A 19,419-nucleotide genomic window follows, 5' to 3' on the forward strand; every position below is an offset into this window, starting at 1 on the left:
TAAGGATGTTTTTTTTTTTAAACAAAATTTCTGATTTCAGTCTGACACCTTTCAAGCAGGTCGGCAATTCCATTGTCAAGAAAAATTTCAACAAAATAACCGTGACCTGGTACCAAGAACTCCTTAATCACAAGGGTCAAGGAACATCCACTTGGTAAGGGGTCATAGGTTGTCGTGACGCATGCGCAGAAGCTTCCCAAGCCAGTTGTTTTACCCCTTGCCCGCATTCGCCGAAGATTACTTCATAGTGAGTCATCGCTCTTGAATTTGACATTTAGTAAATAAGCTTATCCCACGGATTGTTTCTCGGTAAGGATTTTTTTCAAACTTGAACAAAGGGAAAACGTAAGTATTTTCTTAACCATTTTCCTAATTTCCTTTAAAATGTTGATCAACTTGTCGAGAAAGACAAATCGTTTTAAGGAATTAGAGATTTCTCGAGTGTTACCAGTCTTTATCTGTCATTATGATAGCTTTACGCAGGTTCCATTGAATTGAATCGGATGATCGATGCTTACTTAACCATTGAACCTTTGCCACATTGATAAACCTAATGATCTTAAGATAAGTCATTGAAGTAGATTAGGAAAACACAATTCTTGAGACTTTTAACATTCATAATACGACATGAGACAATGGTTTATGATCTGTTTTTAAATTCAAAACCTTCCTCAGTTTTTGTAATCATTCCATGAAAGAACATCCAAGCAGATCAAAGTCAGGGCATGACTCACTCGCCGATTAAATTGGAATTTTGTTCGTTAGCTAGAATTTTGTCCAGTCTTTCATTTTGAATCTAAAAAACGATTTAGTTTCTTGCGTTTTCCCCCCTCTATTCATTCATTCTCCTTTATTTTATAACAGTACGAATTAACACGAAAAATTTCCGAAACACTCTAGAAATATAAAGCATGTTTATAAATTCAAAGTCATTATTTTTCCACCTGCAGTAGAAATCATTTCAAAACTGCACAGCTTCAATGACATGTTCACATGCGAGCAACCTGCTGATCAATGGCCGATTTTGAAAAATCGATACGAACAGTTTTTCATACTTTTATGCATCTTAATTTGGATATTCTTATAGTTGTCTCAGATTGACTTTCAGCTCTTCTTTAACCTTTCACGAACATAGCCCGGTTGTATGAAGGTTGATAGCGCTATCCGACGAATAAATCCTTATCCAATGGATACTGAAGACGATGATGTTATCTATTAAATTTATGTTCTGGATAAAATTCATCCGTCGGGTGAGCGCTATTCCGGTACCTATTGTACATCGGGTCCTGCACGTGAAAATCCAAATGTTACCATTGATTGTGTGTGCACATTCACGTTGAATGCTGCTACATAGAAGAATTTTAATAATAACTTAATTTTATAGCATTTCATTGGCTGTTTTCTTAACGATTATTGAGCTATAGTTTTATTTTGCATCTTCGTAAACGGCTTGCAAGGTGCGTACAAGAATGGCCAGAAGATCGTCTAGTAACGTTAGGTACTTTGTCATTGGTCGAGAGTTTATCCTTTGATTTATATCATTTCTAAGGAGTTTTCCACCAGAGAATCAAGGGTGAGGTCGTAACTGTAGTGCACTCGCTTCTCACCCTTGGGGTCTCGTGTTCATGAACTCCAGGTCTTAGCATCTCTTGGGAGCATAGTTTCTTAGGTCTCTTCCTTGATTCACTTCGATTTTTCTACGCGTTCTCCGCAAGGTTTTGCTCTCTCGACAAAACCTAACATGCTAAAATTCCAATTATATCTGTGAGTTAGCCATGCCCTGACTTGTATCAGACCAGAGACTTCTTCAGGGTCATACTAAAGTTTAAAGATTGCATAAACCCTAGAACACCAAGCATCAAAGAAAACGAAATCTCCTGACGTTGGGCTGTCCTTAAAGTTGAATCTATTTCCTAAATATATAGTATAATGCATATAGAGAGAGAGAGAGAGAAAGAGAGAAAATACACAAAGGTATAGGCCAAACTCAATTAATTATCCGAGTAGTCCGGGACTGAACCTCCACTATAAGATATACACCTATTTCAAATAAAGTTGTCATCGCCAAAGACAATACGCGATAGGCAATAGGAGATAGGTCATTCCAAGATCAAAGAATAGCTGGAATGACTTGTGTTTCTGCTTCTCATTCTCGTCAAGAACATGGACCTTAGTGTTGAGACTGATTCAACGTTCTTTGTATTCAACAAAACCATTTCCATGTAGGAGTGACCTATCGCCTTTCGCCTTAGTGGCGATGACAACCTTTTTTGAAATAGGTGTATACTTTGAATGGATTCTTCAGTGAAGAAACTGGAGTACCAGTATGCTGTCATTTGGTTCGCGCCAACGATATTTTATTCATAACAATACCATGAATGCACCAGTTTACAAACATTAAACAATTTTATCGATTTTGAAACGGTTTTCTGCTGTTTGCGATCAAAAGTTACGAAGGTTTAACTTCCACGTGAATATGCTATGAATTAACGAGATTTGGATTTTTTATATATTCATTGAAACCTCTTTTTTCACGAAATAGCATCCTACCGGAATAGGATAAAGAGTTTGCTGGTACGTTACTGAGTTAACGGTACTTCTATAACTTATCATAAATTATTGATCAAGTCAAGAGAACCTGAACAATTTTAGGAAACTAAGGATTCGATTAAGGTAAAGCAAAATCTATGAAAGGATTCGCCTTATTTTTCAATTAATTTCTATATATTCGAACATATATATTATATATTTATATATATTTATTGTTTATTTTTGATATCTCGCTAAGCTAGTACAACCTTATAGTCAACGCTTTATGCTTCTTCGAATGGGAAGAAGGTTGCTAAGGTCGATACTGCAAAGATATGAAAATCAGGGCGTAAAAATAATTCAGGTTTAAAGGAAATGATTAGCATCTCAGATTAAATAATCAAGAAGATCTTAAAATTTATCATATTAGTGCTGCACTGCATGACGTTCAGGTGAACGAGATTCAGTGGAATTCAAGGGATTTTTATTGCCATAATATAAAACTGCTTTAGTTGTCTTCTAACATAAAGGAAACTTCAAAAAAATTATTTTCATTGTCAGTGCCGTTTGTTTATCAATGATTTTACTTACTCATGTATCATCCCAAAAAATAAAGTTGTTATTCTCAGTTTTCTACCATTTTATTCTACAAGAGAACTAACTTAAAGAAAACAAATCGGTGTCCCAGTATTGTTTGAAATTCTTCGTTCAGGTCCAAGACGAATTTTATATTCGATTAACTAATATTATTTTTGGATAAAGAAATAATAATAAAGAAAAGACCTTAAGCAATCGAAACATTATGCCTGAGCAGGCGATCCCTAAGATCTTAATATTCTTATTTTGCGAACTCTGGATCAACAGACAAAACAAGTAAGTCAGTCTATAACTAGTTCATTTATTTATTTATTTATTCATTTCTCATCCTTTTTTCAGAAAATTTGTTCAAGATGAATGGTGCCACTGCTGTAGTATTGGTCTTGTTTTGTGTCATTTCTCAATCACGTAAGTACTTAGTCGTCGACAGATGTTGATTGGTAGTATATTGATCATGTTCCAATACTACCTTAGGGGTAAAAACCGATATTTTGTCAGAAACGGTAGTCAAACATTACTTCTCGATCAGTGCCGCGCTCCCTTTTTTTAACCTTAAAAGGTTTTTAAGGCCAAAGCCACCCGAGTACGTTGCCGAGAAGTCAAAACAACAGAGCAATACACAAAAACTGGTAATTCGAATTAGCATATGTACGTGATCAATTCCCTCCATGTTGAATACCATTAGAAAGTGAGCGTTGAACAAGTGTTGATATTTTTAAGGATATGATACTCTTAGAACTAATAGATCCTACGTATTTGTAATTGGTTCATCAATGTTTTTATCAGTTGAGTAGGGATCTCATTATTTGCAATTAAATTACCCGCATAAAAGTATCTTATTCTGCGACGCAACATAATGGCAGAAAAAAATCGTAAAAAAATTTCTTGTGGTTACGCGCTGTTTTAACAGTAGACGAAACTGGTTTCCGGTATCTTTCCTCCGAAAAATGTCAATATGCGAGTCGAGAGTTGTGTGCATAGAATATGTGAATGTAGTGAGGAGTGAATGTTTATGGAGCAGGATACATGGCCCCACAAGCTTATAGCTAAGTATATCATGTATAAATAAAAAGAATCTATTTATTTACTAATGCAGGAGGCGCGCATCAAAGATATCTACTCTAAAATGTATTATATAAACCACTTATCCTCGGCCATCTGTGACTGTGCTTTCAAACACGTTACGGTACATGTATATGTACAATGTTTAAGATCACATTTCGTCAAAGTGGAGGTAATAATGAAATTATTATGGATCTTTCGGTCAGAGAGGTATGGCGTCCCCTGCCTGTATATAATCCATAGAAAGGAATCCATGATGGCTTGCCCACCATGACGCCAGAGGAGACTTGACATGATGATGATGAGTCGATTACCTGTGTGGAGAAATCTTTTCTTTCTCCTAATTTACATCACAAATAGAGAATACAAACTCTTTTTCTTATCTGAAGAGTTATTCATTTGAGGTTGCTCAGTACTTTTAATTAGTTATCTCAAGATTAAGAAAAATAGGGTACTTCAAGCCTTTTTTTTTTTTTGGTTGATAATTATCAACAGTGTGGATGGCGCCCCTCAGCAAACGAGGTAAACAAACTAATAGACTAATTGATGGGCTTCAACCAGCAGATATAATACTTTGAATCTAATTTTCTGCTCCAAATGGTGATCAAATACTGACCACCACATGTGCTGTCAGCCAGAAAAAAGAAATATTGGATACTTAAAATTCAAGACTCAGTGATTCACAATCATTAGAAAATGATGTCTGCTGAAATCAAGCAATTTGACAGCATCTCTTTCGAATACTATGATCTCTTCCAAATAGTTTGGTTGACCAGATCTTTCCTCTCAATCAATTCTTCGGATTTTAGAGCCTGTTTTCCATATGTTTTATTCGTTGTTTTTATCATGCTTCTTTTTGCTTTAATACACGACAGGAAGTCGAAAAAAAAAAACTACAACAAAAAACCTCGTGGTAAAAGATGTAACGTTCAAAAAATTAAATATAGTAGAAAAAGCTAGGAAGAAATAGATAACTGGCATTGAAGCCAGGTTCTAAGTGGCGACCCAAGCCGACACAAGCATAAGAACAAGCGCAAGGCTATTAGAAAAACGTCCGCCCTCTTGCGCTTACGTCGCTTTTTTTCATAGTGAGAACATGGAGTTGCGTCTGATTGCGTAGCTAACGAGAATAAGGCTTTTTAAAGCAAAGACCAATAAATATTAAAGAAAAACAATAAAAGAAGGTTTTACACGCAAAGAATTAATTGAGTGGGCATAACCAGAAAAGCTGTTTAAATCAAGGCTCAATAAGGATACGTAATGACATGAGATATTATTTTTCTGGAAAACGAGAAAAAAAGGAAGACGAAAACATTCTTACATTGCGTGCTTCCTAATGAACTCTTATGTTAATGGACTCCCATCTTGGCATCAAATATTAAAAGCAGATAGTGGTCATAAGTGCCTTGTTAATATACTCGTCTCTATACAAACATACATTCTGAAGTAAACAGAAAAATAACCTGAATAACATTCTGTTAGCAGAAAGCTTAAAGGAAGCTTATATTTAAATTTGAAGAAATGACAAATTAAAAGAGTTGTTCACAGGTCGGCGACTTTAATAAGAAAGGATTTATTATTAATTAAGACTAATGATATTATTATTATTATTATTATTATTATTATTATTATGACCAAGTATACTGTACATAAGATCTTCCGTGAGGCTCGCTCTAATAATTATTATTATTATTGATATCATGTATGCAAGTTACTAGACTGCATTAAATTGTAACAGATTTAAGATTATAGCTAATTCAATCCGATGGGCGCTAAGTTCAACTTAGTATTCATTGAAAGTAAATAATTCTGTAATAGCAAGGATAAAAACGTACACTATGGAACGAAATATTTACTAACTTTCACGAATTTCAAATCGTATCGCTACCCCCCAAACAACTTCAGGGACGATCAAAGGCAGGACATGAATAACTCCCCGATCGAATTTGAATTTAGATTGTTGGTATTTATGGAGGGAGGAAAACCGGAGAGCCCGGAGAAAAAACCTCGAATCATGATCAAGGGAGAAAGCTAACAAACTCACAAGTGATGCTGATCGGAACTCGAGACCGCCCCACAGATGTATGAGAGGCTAATGCAGAACCACTACAACAGGATTATTTCTCCTGAACATCATCATTACACTGATCAATAACTATCATCATTATTGCCATCATTATTGTTCATTTTATTATTTTCAAAGTATTTAAAAATTTTAAGGTCGTTATTAGGTTTTTCAAGATATCAGGGTAGTTCACTACAATAACGATTACGTAGAACAAAATCTTTGAAACCATTTTATAATTAAGTCAATGTTTTAATTTAATTTGAGTTTATGGATATGTTTTAATTTTAGATCATTAGTCGTTTTATTGCAATTACACAAACGTCCAAGGGAAAGCAAACGATTCGACAAGGGTGTACGTAGTTGTATAAACAGGTTATATTGTGTTCGAGGAAGAGTTAACTTGTGAATAAAAAGCGATATTGAAGTTGGGATTGCCAAAATTTCAGAAAACTGTCTGTACGAAGAAAGTCTCTATCAAGCAACATTCAAACCTGGCGAAGAGTCAATGATCGGATTATTTACCTTTTTAAATGAAGATCCAAACAGCTCTTGCTTCGAGGCGTCTCAGTACCATATGATTATATCACGTCTGGTCGGCTCAAGGCTCTACTAGGATATGAAAGGAACTTATGAACCAAAACGCTTAAGTTACATTGCATAATTCATAATGAAGTCACGTGATAGTGATACGATTGGACGAAAGAACACATAATGAAATGCTTATTTTTTTCTAATAATTATGTGTTTATTTTTCAGTCGCTCAGACACCAGCAAAGGCAAAAAATTCTACCAAGCCTACGCCAAAGCCCACGGTCCCCCCTGGACAGCTGAAATGTAAGTTTGATTTTATTATAATATTTTTTCTTGTCGTGAGACTAAGAAGTACTTTTTATTTCAACCTCGTCTATCATGTAATGAACTGCAGAGGTCAATGTCTTTGCTTATATAATGTGTGTTAGTTTTTTGCAATAAAAGTGCTTAAAAGACTACGATTTTTCGTTTGTTTATATTTGAATGTTGTTCATGTTTATAACGTGTCCTTACACGTTTTTCATTTTTCTTTGTTCATTATAAAAAAAACTTATTTTCTCTGAAAACAACCATGTTTTTTCCTTCTTTTTTGCTGTCGATGACGGTGAACGGTATTCCTTGTGAAAATAGTTCATTCAGTAAAAGGATATATGGAGGCGTACATAGTAGCAGCACGATCTATATATAGAAACTATTCCTGGTTTAACGTCGACACTTCCTATTCACGCTATGATAAGAGTAATCACTGATTTGAATATTACTCAGGAAGCGAAAATAAAAATAAAACAAAGAAAAACAAAGATAACCGACAGACACACATAATAGCAAAACCACAAAAATAAACGCACCATTCGGACCAAACTTGCTTCTAGTCATTTAAACAAAATATCCACTTTCTCTATCTATACCCTTTTCCCACGCTCAGCCGTGTTTACATTTGTTGCCATGGGAATAAAAAAAAACTTTGTTTACGGCAAAGGTAAGTACATTCTGAGCTTCAATGAGGCGCTTCAATGTCAAGTTACTGGAGAAAAAAGTTATTGCAGATAGCACCGCTGCAGCCTGTGAACGTTCACAGTATCGCGAGTGCTGTCGCTTCGGGAGGCTGTTAAACCAACTGACCCTGGGGTATTCAAAAACGTTGTCATTGTCAAAGGCAGTTATAGTCGATAGGCAAAAAGCGATAGGAGATAGGTCATTTCGAGATCCAAGAATACTGAGCAAGAATGACTTGTGTTTCTGCTACTTATTCTCGTCAAGAACATGGACCTTAGTGTTGAGACTGATTCAAGGTTCTTTTTTCAACGAAATCATTTCCATGTAAGAATTACCTATCCCCTATCGCCTTTGGCGATGACGACGATTTTTGAAAAAGGTGTATACAAGGGCGGGAATGCTTGTCGGAAATTTTGACAATGACTCCGAAAAGGTACCTGAGACTTATCAAGGTGGTCGTGGCAACTAATGATTTTTACCTCTAAAAAGATACTAATCCTATATGATCTAAGTAACAGAAGTCAGATGATAAACCAAAAATAAAACTATATTCTGAATTAGAACTGCCACTCTTGCTGTCATTTTATAATGTCAGGTCTTTATATTACCTGGAAAACACCGGTCCTAAGAGATACCAGTTTACTCTTAAATGATGATCCTTTAAGATATGATACCTTAAAAGGTACCAATTTGTAGCTCTGAAATTCTAAAAGGTACAACGAGAATCCCCGCTTTTTTTCCAATCGGATCTCTTCCGGGTCAACTGACGATAGATAAGTAAGTCAATACATGTGTTCGTTATTCTCATTCCCACTTAAAATTTCTCTTTCGTAAACAATTCTTATGTCTTCCAAAACATCGGCAAATGAGCTTTCATCATCAATGTAATTCGAAATCTCCCAGGACAGAAGAATTACCATAACCAGTGAAAGAGAAAGATAAAATTACTAAAATTGTAAGTTTGGAGGAAGTAAGTTCAAAAACTGGCGAAGATATATGAATTTTCAAAAACTGAAACATTCGTTAGAGGCATCTCTTGCCTCCAGCAAAGGTTAACTTACAAAATTGACACTTTCCAAAATTTATACCCTCGCACGCTTTGAACTTACCTCCTTCAAACTTCGCAGTTTTACTGAATTTAACCTGCTCTTTTCAGCTATTGTAATTCTTTTTCTGTTTTACTAATTCAGAAATATCTGAAAAAAGGCTTATTAGTCATCAGTATGATTTGGTTTCGTTGTCCCACTGTAAAGAGACAGTATCTCAAAGATCAATCAATCGTCTTTAGTTGTTTAGTCTGATTAGTATAGGCTTAGATCTTTATTTACGTTTTTTCCTCATTGGCATCAAGAAAATTTCAAGCAACAAGCAAACCGAGTCCAGAAATCGAAAGATAATGTCTTATTTATTAGTGACTACTGAAAATTTGAGAGTAGTATGCTCAATATTTTGGGAGGAAATTGTTTTTGAAAACACAATAAATTAAAAAGAAATGTATGGTTGTGTATGGAACGTCTTGTCACACGACCATACATTTCTTTGTAAATCATACCGCTTTCAAAAAAAATTACTGGATTTCTGGAGTCTGTTTGCTTGTAGCTTGAAATTTGTTTAATGCTAATGAGGTTCTCATCAAAATGCTAATAAAACTCAGCATGGTTTTTGATGATATTTTAAGTACGATAGTGTTATTTCAAGTGTTATGGAAAACAAATTGGAAAATAACTTTTTTTAATTGTGTCCAACTTGTTGTTATTGAAATATCACATTTTATATTCGAGATAGGCAAAAATCATTTCTCTACATAGTTTCGTGGGAAACACTGGCAAATCACTTGAAAATAAGAAATTCAATATACGCATTCACCTAAACCATATTATACTATACCATGCTATTTTACTATGCTATAACTATCTATATATAATACCATAATTGCTTGTGATGTGCAGATATTCATGAAATACAGGTTCATATTGAATGACAACGAGTAACTTGATTCATATATATGCCAAAACTAACTTTCAAACCTTCAAATTTTATTGATACCCTGAAACAACCTCTGGGCTGATCTAAGTCAGGGCACGACTAACTCACAGATTGAACCCTGAAACAACCTCTGGGCTGATCTAAGTCAGGGCACGACTAACTCACAGCATTGAACCCTGAAACAACCTCTGGGCTGATCTAAGTCTGGGCACGACTAACTCACAGATTGAACCCTGAAACAACCTCTGGGCTGATCTAAGTCAGGGCACGGCTAGCTCACATACCGAACCTCGAAACAACTTCTGGGCTGATTAAAGTCAGGGCATGGCTAACTCACAGTTCAATTTGGAATTTTAGTGTTTCAGTTCCAATTGGAGAAAAGACACATCCCACACAAGGTCATTTCTTGTTTTTTTTTTGCCCGTTTTGGACCAAAATATCTCAGTTCAAAAACAACGTAAATTTAGTGCCTTTTATGACGTCGGGACATTGTTCTCTTGGCTTTTCAAATACATCAGAAAAATACTTGATTAACTCTCATTTCAAAGGCATGATCTCACTCTTTCTTACACAAATACTGATTTTTGAATAGACCTCTTTACATTGGGCGTAATGTTTTCTCATTTAAGACCAAGTGGTATTCTCTTGAACATTAAGATTCTTCGTTTGAGATGTATCCGTATTCATGTGTCTTCTCGTGTGCAAACGTTAAACAATGAAATGATACTCTAGGGAATGACACGTGGGCTGAAATGGGAAAACATTAGTCCCAAGGTAAATTGGTCTCTTATAAGGCTGGGCGTATTTCTTGCTGTGATTCCTATTTAGCTCTCAGAATGTTTATCAAACCATTTTACGTGTATAAAAACTATGAAAACAAAAGGCCAACAACAAACAATTTCGAGCATGTGCAATAAAGTGTATTGCAGCGATTTGGAACAAATATGTTATTAACAAATAGCAAGGAATTTTCATCCTCCTCTTTATTTTTCGAACGTCAGTGATTACTAATATGATTAATTATCTTCTAATAATATAATATCATTAATAATTTAATACTTATATGGCGCGAATTCGCATGTGAATATGATCAAATGCTCAAATCTCGTTATCGTGTAGTTTTGTCGCGACCTGTTGCTCGACCAGCCTCAACACCAAGGTCACAGTCAAGGTCGCAGCTCTAAGAGTAACTAATCTAATAGAGCGTTTTCACATGACGTCACAGCCGCCACATTGGTGTACCTTTGACAATAACTTTGTCATTAGTTTTAAGCAAACAACGACACATTTGATATTTGGCGGTTTTAAATCATACATGATTCGGCAGGTTCGACTGCCACCATCAGTGATGGTAAAGTAAAGTGAGATTACTTTTACTTTGAGATGACTTACTAATTATAAATAATTTTTCCAAAAAAAAAAAAAAGATCTCAAAATTTAAGGACCATTGGAAAATCTGAAGTACTTTGTTGTTTTATTATTTCAACGTAAAAATGATGAGCTTTTAAATGTGCTTTTCTACTTTTAACTTTGTCATTATTAGTTGCTTTTGTTAGGTACACCAATATAACTCTTCTTAACTGCAGTTAACTCTCTAGGGACTGAGGGAAAGCGCTCTATTGGATACAACAGAAACAAAATAAACAAAACAAAAACGAGTGGACAATGAAAAGCATTGTTTGTTTTGGCAGCTCTTCTTAACGAGTGCGACATTACTGAAGGCCAGTTTATTTGTGGCTTCCTATAAAGGAGACGATTGAAACTGACTTATATGTGTTCTTAATATTTTTGTAGCATGGATTTTGGGTTATTGGGATACAGTTTAAGATTTAAAACAAACGAACGACAACAAACAAATCCGAATGATCGGTCAAGCGAATGAGCGAAGGAGTGACAAGTAAAACAAAAAGACTGCCAACAAACCAAATATATCTAAGAATACTAATAAATAATATTATTATCTCATTCTATTTCTTGTTTTAGGTCGTGTATTTAACATTACTATCAAACTGACAAACACCAGCTTTAGCGAAGATTTTCAAAACGTGCACTCAAAAGACTTCACCAACACAAGAATAGAGCTTGAAGCTGGAGTAAGTAAATCACTAATCGAACGTTCATAATTTATGGGTTTGGGGAAGTTGTGGATTTTATCATCTTATAGTGGTAGATCCTTTTTAGAAACGTCATATCTATATACCCCCCCTTTCCCCAACACAGAAAAGTTGAGTGAATATATTCAATATATATATAACATAACCCCCATTTTTTGATAGCCCACCCCCTAAAGTTTTGCCAGGAAAAAATGGTAGCCCCCTCATAAATTATGAATTACTTAAATTAGTAAGTCATCAGTGGAATTCCACACAAGAGTTATCAATAATAAATGTTTTTGTTAGGATATCATATTTTTCGTCAAGTAAGTTATAGCTACGCCCACAAGGGCACTCACTAACTTATTTTTATCATTAGTATTATTATTGACTAAAAATAATAAGATTTTTCGAGTATTCTGATTTCGTCGGGGTGGGGGGATATGAAATATAAGAAATTTGAAAGAAATATGGCTAATAAGTATAGAAAACACATCTTTACGTTACGATCTAAAGACGCAATGACGTTTCATAAAAAGGCTTTGACCTGAAGAAGTAATGAGGTTTTTTAGACATTTCATTAAAAAATTGCATGTTTGGCTTGTCATAAATCTAAAGGGTGCATCACAAGAATAAGTTAATGAGTGCCCTTGTGGGCGTAGCAATAGCTTACTTGACGAAAAATATAATATTCTAACAAACAAATGTATTATTAATCACTCTTGTGTGGAATTCCACTGATCACTTACTAATTTAAGTAATTATAAATAGTTTTTCCAAAAAATTATCTCAAAACTTAAGGACCATTGGAAAATCTGAAGTATTTCGTTTTTTTATTTATTTCAACGTAAAAATGATGAGCTTTTAAATGTATTTGTCTACTTTTGAAAAACTGCACTTGCAAGAGCGTAGCGTGGGTATGATGATTAATGATAGGTTTTTTTAGAGTCCTGTCGTGGTGAACGTGAACTTCTGCACGGAACTTAAGCAAACAATAATAACACCAAAAGAGAGTTATCTCTCTACTGTACGAAGGGCCGATCCAGGGGAGTGGAGTGGATGGCTAGCTACCCCCTGGAAGTTCAAATATAATAGGAATAAAGAATAAGTTAAAACCTATGTGATGCCACTCACCCCCCTTGAAATTGTTCTGGATATGCAATGGTGGATATATTTTAAAACCCTGATTCATCCATTGGGCAAATCTGTCTTTTTTTAAGTTCAATCTTGAATGTCGAATTGTTTGCTGTAAAATGATTATAGAAGAACAAAAATTAAGAAAAAAGAAAAGAAAAGCACGTCACGTGATCATGCCTCAGCTATTTTTACTTCAAAGCATCTTTCTCTCTATCACAATTATCATTATAAATACAGTCAATTCAAGAAACGTTGTCGTCGACCGGCTCAAGCCTACGCGACTGGACCGAAAGAAATATGGGTAAAAATCACTGAAGCGGTTTAAATATTCGTTCTGAATAAATTGTTCCCGCTAGAAATAAGATAATAATGGCAAGAAACAATCCATCAAATGCATGTCTTTGGGTTTAAGGAAACAAAAACAAAGTACTTATGATTTAGTTCACAATTTCGAATATATGAAGGCATTTAAAAAACGTCTCCTTCAACACTTCCCGCTCGCCTACGAACGTTCGTGCTGTAAACCAGGCATAACTAGTCAGATAAAATTATGCAGTCAACTCGGCTTCAATGATTACTACCCAGAGTTCCTTTCGGTCCAGTCGCGTAGGCTTGAGTTGCTCGACGACAACATTTTTTGAATTGACTGTATACTATAGATCTTCGTTGCATACCGTTTTCAAGACACTCAATTGAAGAATCGTTGTCGGGCTCAGAAACAAAACATAAAAGCTGAGATCGAAATGGCACATGGGAAATGACACAATTATATTATAAATTATTCAATTGCGCCATCCATGCAGTCGGTTTAGAATGCCAAACGCGTATTAAAAACAGTGGATGATGCCACGGGTCGCCGGTCACAGCATGCATCTAATTAACGTACTTCCCATGTGCCATTTCGGTCTCAGCTTCTATGTTCTATTTCTGGACCCGACAAAGATTCTTCAATTGAGTGTATACATCTATTATTTAGAATTAAAAGGTCGGAGCCATATGAAATACGCAATAGGTCTTTTCTTTGAATAAATTAAGGGCTTACAACTTAAGAAAACAGGGACATGACGTGCATAGTAATCAAAACTCCAGTCATTCCAGCTATTTTTGGGTCTTGGAATTACCTATGTTTTCTGTCTAATAACATATATATATATATATATATATATATAATATATATGGCTTATATAGCGCTTATACAAGTCTGTTTTAAGCGCTTAGTAACATAACATTAAAGGAATAAATAAATAAGATAGATAATATGATTATAAAGAAAAATCTAACTTAAATAAATGAGTCTTGAGTTTAGATTTAAATAAAGATAAACTGGAAATATCTCTAATTGAAGAAGGTAGAGAGTTCCAGAGGAGCGAAGCAGCAACTGAGAAAGAACGTAGACCATATGACTTGAGATTATAAGATTTGATTATAAGATCATAAGATTTGAGATTATAAGATCTAATCGCCTTTTGCCTTTATGGATCCAAAATCCTTCTTTGTAAAAAGTATACACCTTTAAAAAAAACGTCACGAGGCAAAGGAGATAGGCGATAAGTGATAGGTCATTCCAAAACGGAAAAGAATTATAGCTATACATTTAAACATGAATAAACGAGGTTTCTAAAATGGTGTCGTCGAATAAACAACACTAAATATCTCAACAATATACAAGAAAAATTAATAATAGGAAACAAACTTGGATGTTGGAATAATCTATTTCCTACCACTTGTCGCCTATTGTCTATCGCCTTTGCAGTCCTTTCTTTTTGTTTTTGAAGTATGTATATATCAGCGGAAACGTCTAGAATACTGATTGAGGGGAATGTATCTATGTCTGCAATTTTTTGATCCGTCTTATTTACTGTCTACCTTATGATAAATGGCTTCATAATATATATTTTTACTTCGAATAATTTATTATGTAGTCCTTATGCCCTTGTTCTTATTTTACAGATCCACCAAGCATTCGATGGATATAAACCTTTCCAGGCTCTTAAAGTGCATCAATTTACGTAAGTCAAAGATTAGGACGGAAATCAGTTAACCAAACAAAGTAGAACTTATGAAGAACATGACGTAATAGGATTTACAAAGAACTCCAAATTTTGAGAGTTTGTCTTTTTAACTTTTTAACTTGCGACTTCCTTATTTGAAGAAAGAATGCAAAACTACAGGCATGAAAGGATCTATGATTTTGGGCTTTAGGTTTACACCCAACGAATAAATGTCGATCTTATACTCATAGAGGTCCTATTTCAGTAGCTTAGCGAGAGAACAGAGTTGGAGAAGTGAGCACGCGCGTTTTGGATCGAAAATTCACCTCGCTCCCCGATTTTAGAAAACAACCATTTTCCTAACATTTTTAAAAGGAATCTAGGGCGGGAAAGGGGGTTTATAGGCATAACAAACTGAACGTTCCATGGATCCGCCCTAGAAGTGAAGATTGTATTGATCAATAAATAGTATTTTTCTAAATTTTAATTTTTAATTCTATTATTGAGAATGTTATAGAAAATGTAAAGCGTTGTTGAACGTCTGGATATTGACGCTATATAAAATATCATATTATTATTATTATTATTATTATTATCATTATTAAAACCTTGGACTATTATTAACGTCTCTATCATGGCAAGCCCACCGTTTGTCTCGCCTCGCCACAGGCACAGTTACCTTTAAAGATCAGATGTCCATTCATTATCCCATGCGTGCGCACCCACGCGCGTACGGATTTAAGTGAGCAGCCAAAATACCGAACTGTGGTCAAAGATAGAAGATGCCGCCCGCTCCAACAGCCAATAATCATAACGCTCAATTTTTAGGATAATGGACCGGGAAAGAATATTTGATTTTTCTCTCCTCCCCTTTTTTAAGCTTCAAACTTTTCTTTTCGTTAAAAAAAGCATCGTAAGCCTCTTAACTTAAAAAGGAGGTGAAATATAGTCCAGCGTATAATTTTTGATCTTTAATGAACTATAAACCTTTATGATAATAAATGATTATTTTTAGCTTCCCTGATTACTTTAACCCAACAGCATTACCCGAGGATAATGGCAAATACTCAGATACTAATCTAAATCGTTTGATATCTTAGAAAATCCGCCGACGGCAAAGTCCTAGCGCATTTCTACCTTGAGTTTAAAGGAAATGGAACTCACCTTAAGAATCTGATAGCCGCACTAGCAAAGGGAAAACTTGGAGTTCTGACAGTCCAGCCAACTTTAGTCAAAGCAGGTACGCCAGTCCTAAAATAATGTCAATCAATATTAATTAATGGATTGCCAAATACGAGAAAAGGTTACCTTATGACTACATTTTAAAGGGGAGTCTCCTAGAAAGGATCTCCTTTTTTTAACATATAGAAGCGTTTTTGAGATATAACGCGTTCCGATTGGCTCTCGGCTACACCTCGTGTTTCCAAGCTTGCGCTCTACAGCTCCAAGCGTTTGTTTTTCGCTGCCGCCGGTCAAAAATGTGACGGCAGCGAAAAAGCGAATTTCAGTGTGCAACTCCAACTAACGAGTTCGCAAAATGGCAGGAAAAACCAATAATACTACATGAACAAATTGTCCGATCTTCTTATTACAGGTTGTTTCGTGAACACTCCAGTTCCCATGGTGTGTTCCTACCCATGCCCAACAGTATGTGCACCAAGCTGCTCTTCTCTATGCTGTGGCCAGTATCAGCCCCCACCCGTGATGCTACCTCCCCCACCACCTCCACCACCACCACCACAGTGTCCCGGTCCATGCAGTCCTGCATGTGCACCAACATGCTCCCCAGCATGCTGCCAGACCGCATATTATTCACCCTATGGGAAACGTCATCACGCCCCAAAACCAAACAAAGAAGATGTTCAGAAGCTAAGAAAGCATCTTCTCAAGAAGCACGCCAAGAAACACTAATAAATTAAAGTTCTCAAATTATTCCATCTTCAAAACCCCTTTATGGGATTCCTGTGTCCTATCAACGAGTCTTTGGATTGATTGTCATTTTATGAAGATGTTTAATGCTGTTTTTGGTATTTCCTTATGGTTCCTTTGGTAAGGGTTGTAATCTTAGCCTCTCACCGCATTAAGCTTTTAGACGACATTCTATCTCAAAGCTCCGTTTGAAGTTTCTGCCTAGTAAGCTCAAAAAAAATTCTGAAGCTTTATCTCGAAAAGAAAAACGTTTTGCACTATGAAAATAAACTTTTTTCTTTCTTTTTCTTTTTCTTTTTGGTGTTGGTGGTTAGCTGTTTTACCTAAAGAAACAAAACGTTTGCTCACAAAAGAATACTCAGGCAGACGATTAGAGTTATCAAGTTCTTGAAGTTGTCAAAATCCAACGTATCATTTTCTTATTTTCCAAAAAGTCTCACGAGCCGTTGGAGAGGGTGGAAAATTACACTGAAACAAGCTGGTTTTTGATAACTTTAGAAATTTCTAGTTCAGTGGAAAATCTTAAAGATTCAAATATGATGTTCAATGTCATTTTTAACATTTTCCATTTTATGCCATGACACTAGTTCGAATGGGAGGGATTACTTAACACGTTTTAGTGTGTGTATGTATATAAAAACATACTATATAGCGTTAGATACAAGTATTAAGGAAATGTAAATTAACATTAAAAGATGAAATATTCTAAACTGATCTGGCTTTTTATAATACAAATTAGAGTAAGAAAGAATATTAACCTGAAACATTGGGATCTCTGGTATTTCTAAAGGCCGGTTTAGACGGTACGATTTTCGCCTACAACTATCGTATACATGACACGCTCGCGTCTGTCGTAGGCGAGTCGTAGGCTTGATTTACACGCTACGACTCGAGTTGTAGGTTGGCGCGATAGTTGTAGGCGAAAATCGTACCGTCTAAACCGGCCTTAAGAAAAAAGGGAGGTGGGGGGGGGGGGGGGGGGGTTCGGTTCTCGTTACTGGGAATGAAAGTGTGAGAATTATCGTTGAGATGGATCGAAATCGAATGGAAGTAGAAATAGGACAAAGAACGAAATTAAATGAATTGTACTTGTATTGTATTTACCGTTCGTTAAAATGGAGCAACGATTGATGAAGCGGATTTTATCCTTTGTTAGACAACACGAGACTTAGAATATATACACCGTGACACAGAAATGCTACGGGAAAAAATCACATGAGAGTAGCATTCCAATAACTGAAATAAATAAATAAATAAAAGAGAAAAGAAAAGATAGGACAACCAAGCTGTACGCTTGGTGTTGTTCTCACCAAAAACATTTTCTGTAGATTAGCACCAATATCGCTGTTTTGACTCGTGAACGCTATTCTTCAGTCGTTTACAAAACAATAAAATAATAAATGACACGACAGATATGTTGGTTAATATATATGACTAGAGACTAATGATAAATTATTTTGTCATTTTTAACCAAGACGGCGGCTATGAAAACCGTAATACAAAAAGATGTTTCACTTTTTGATCTATAATATCACCAGTACCTTTGACTTTTAGTGTCACCTTGCCTTCTCAAAGCAATGCATCAGTCGATCGTCTAATGCTTAAGTAAGATCTTCGGCGCATTCCCGCTGGATTTTATATGCGGATTTCAAATAATCTTTCCTTAAATATCCAGTGCCAAGAAACCTGAAAGCGATATTTCAACTTTAATAAGCCTAATACAAAGTTTCTTATGGAACTTAATATAATCCTTCCTATTTGCCGATAAAACATTTTTTTTCACATATCCGTAGATTATGGGGAAGAAAAAAAAGGATTATATTGCCCTTCCTGCCTTTATTTAGTAAAGAAAGAGTCATTAGGAAACGCAAACGCCATAAAGAATATGGCATTTAATAATACAATATAAAATGTTTCTTTTTCGAAAAACCTTATTTAAGAGCTAGCTTATTTATGATTCAGTGCCAACGTCTTGTGGTAAAAGAAGGTCTGCAGAAGTCCAGTTATTTTTGTGTACATTTTGTGGCGTACATTACATCGTGATTGATGCTTAAATATTCATTATCGTTCTCAATCACGTCAAGGTCACTCGTAACAGGTAAAGCTGATGCCACTACATTACTTTTAATCCGTCTATACTATAGTTTAGGGGATTAAAAGTATACATACAAGGCCTAAAAGACAGAAATAGGACTGTGGTGTATTAAGGAATCTGTATCGATTCCGTTGTCTTATGCGTAAGCGCCCCCCGATTACAAAACGACCTCGAATGTATGCGCGCATGGTCAGACTCCGTCACCTTGGTTGGTGAGACGATTTCGATCGGCTATATCTCTCGAAAATAAAATCAGTAACATCCATTCGCTGTTTTAATAATTTATCAAGAATTATTTATTTTTGTTAATTATTATTGATTATTGATTTTAATTCTTAAAATAATTAATTAGACAAACGAAGTTCAGAATAAAAACACGTATTTGGATGAAACACTTCAATCTAC

General features: G+C 35.3%; 2 protein-coding genes across 9 annotated transcripts in view; one reads left to right on the forward strand and one right to left on the reverse strand.

Moving 5' to 3' along the window:
* Positions 1 to 6,860, reverse strand: part of LOC116305027 (galanin receptor 2a) — a 51,826-nt gene extending 44,966 nt beyond the window's left edge. For all 7 annotated transcript variants that reach the window (XR_004198123.1, XR_016120010.1, XR_016120011.1 and 4 more), the window contains exon 1: positions 6,779 to 6,860. The gene's annotated coding sequence lies outside the window, so the exon portion shown is untranslated. The remainder of the gene's footprint in view (positions 1 to 6,778) is intronic.
* Positions 209 to 17,629, forward strand: LOC116305028 (uncharacterized). 2 transcript variants are annotated; one of them, XM_031714852.2, is made up of 7 exons: positions 209 to 345; positions 3,466 to 3,534; positions 7,013 to 7,090; positions 11,753 to 11,862; positions 14,950 to 15,008; positions 16,091 to 16,230; positions 16,585 to 17,629. In XM_031714852.2, the coding sequence occupies exons 2-7, from the start codon at positions 3,480 to 3,482 to the stop codon at positions 16,899 to 16,901; spliced, it is 759 nt and encodes a 252-aa protein (XP_031570712.1). In that variant the 5' UTR covers positions 209 to 345; positions 3,466 to 3,479; the 3' UTR covers positions 16,902 to 17,629. The 2 variants fall into 2 exon arrangements, with proteins under 2 accessions (XP_031570712.1, XP_031570713.1); XM_031714853.2 differs by lacking the exon at positions 209 to 345 and adding an exon at positions 2,639 to 2,673.
* The last annotated feature ends 1,790 nt before the right edge of the window (positions 17,630 to 19,419 follow it).

Source organism: Actinia tenebrosa, unplaced genomic scaffold, assembly GCF_029948245.1.
Source record: "Actinia tenebrosa isolate PJP-AT-01 unplaced genomic scaffold, QUT_ActTen_1.0 PGA_scaffold16__25_contigs__length_10494907, whole genome shotgun sequence".
NCBI classification, from domain to species: Eukaryota; Metazoa; Cnidaria; class Anthozoa; order Actiniaria; family Actiniidae; genus Actinia; species Actinia tenebrosa.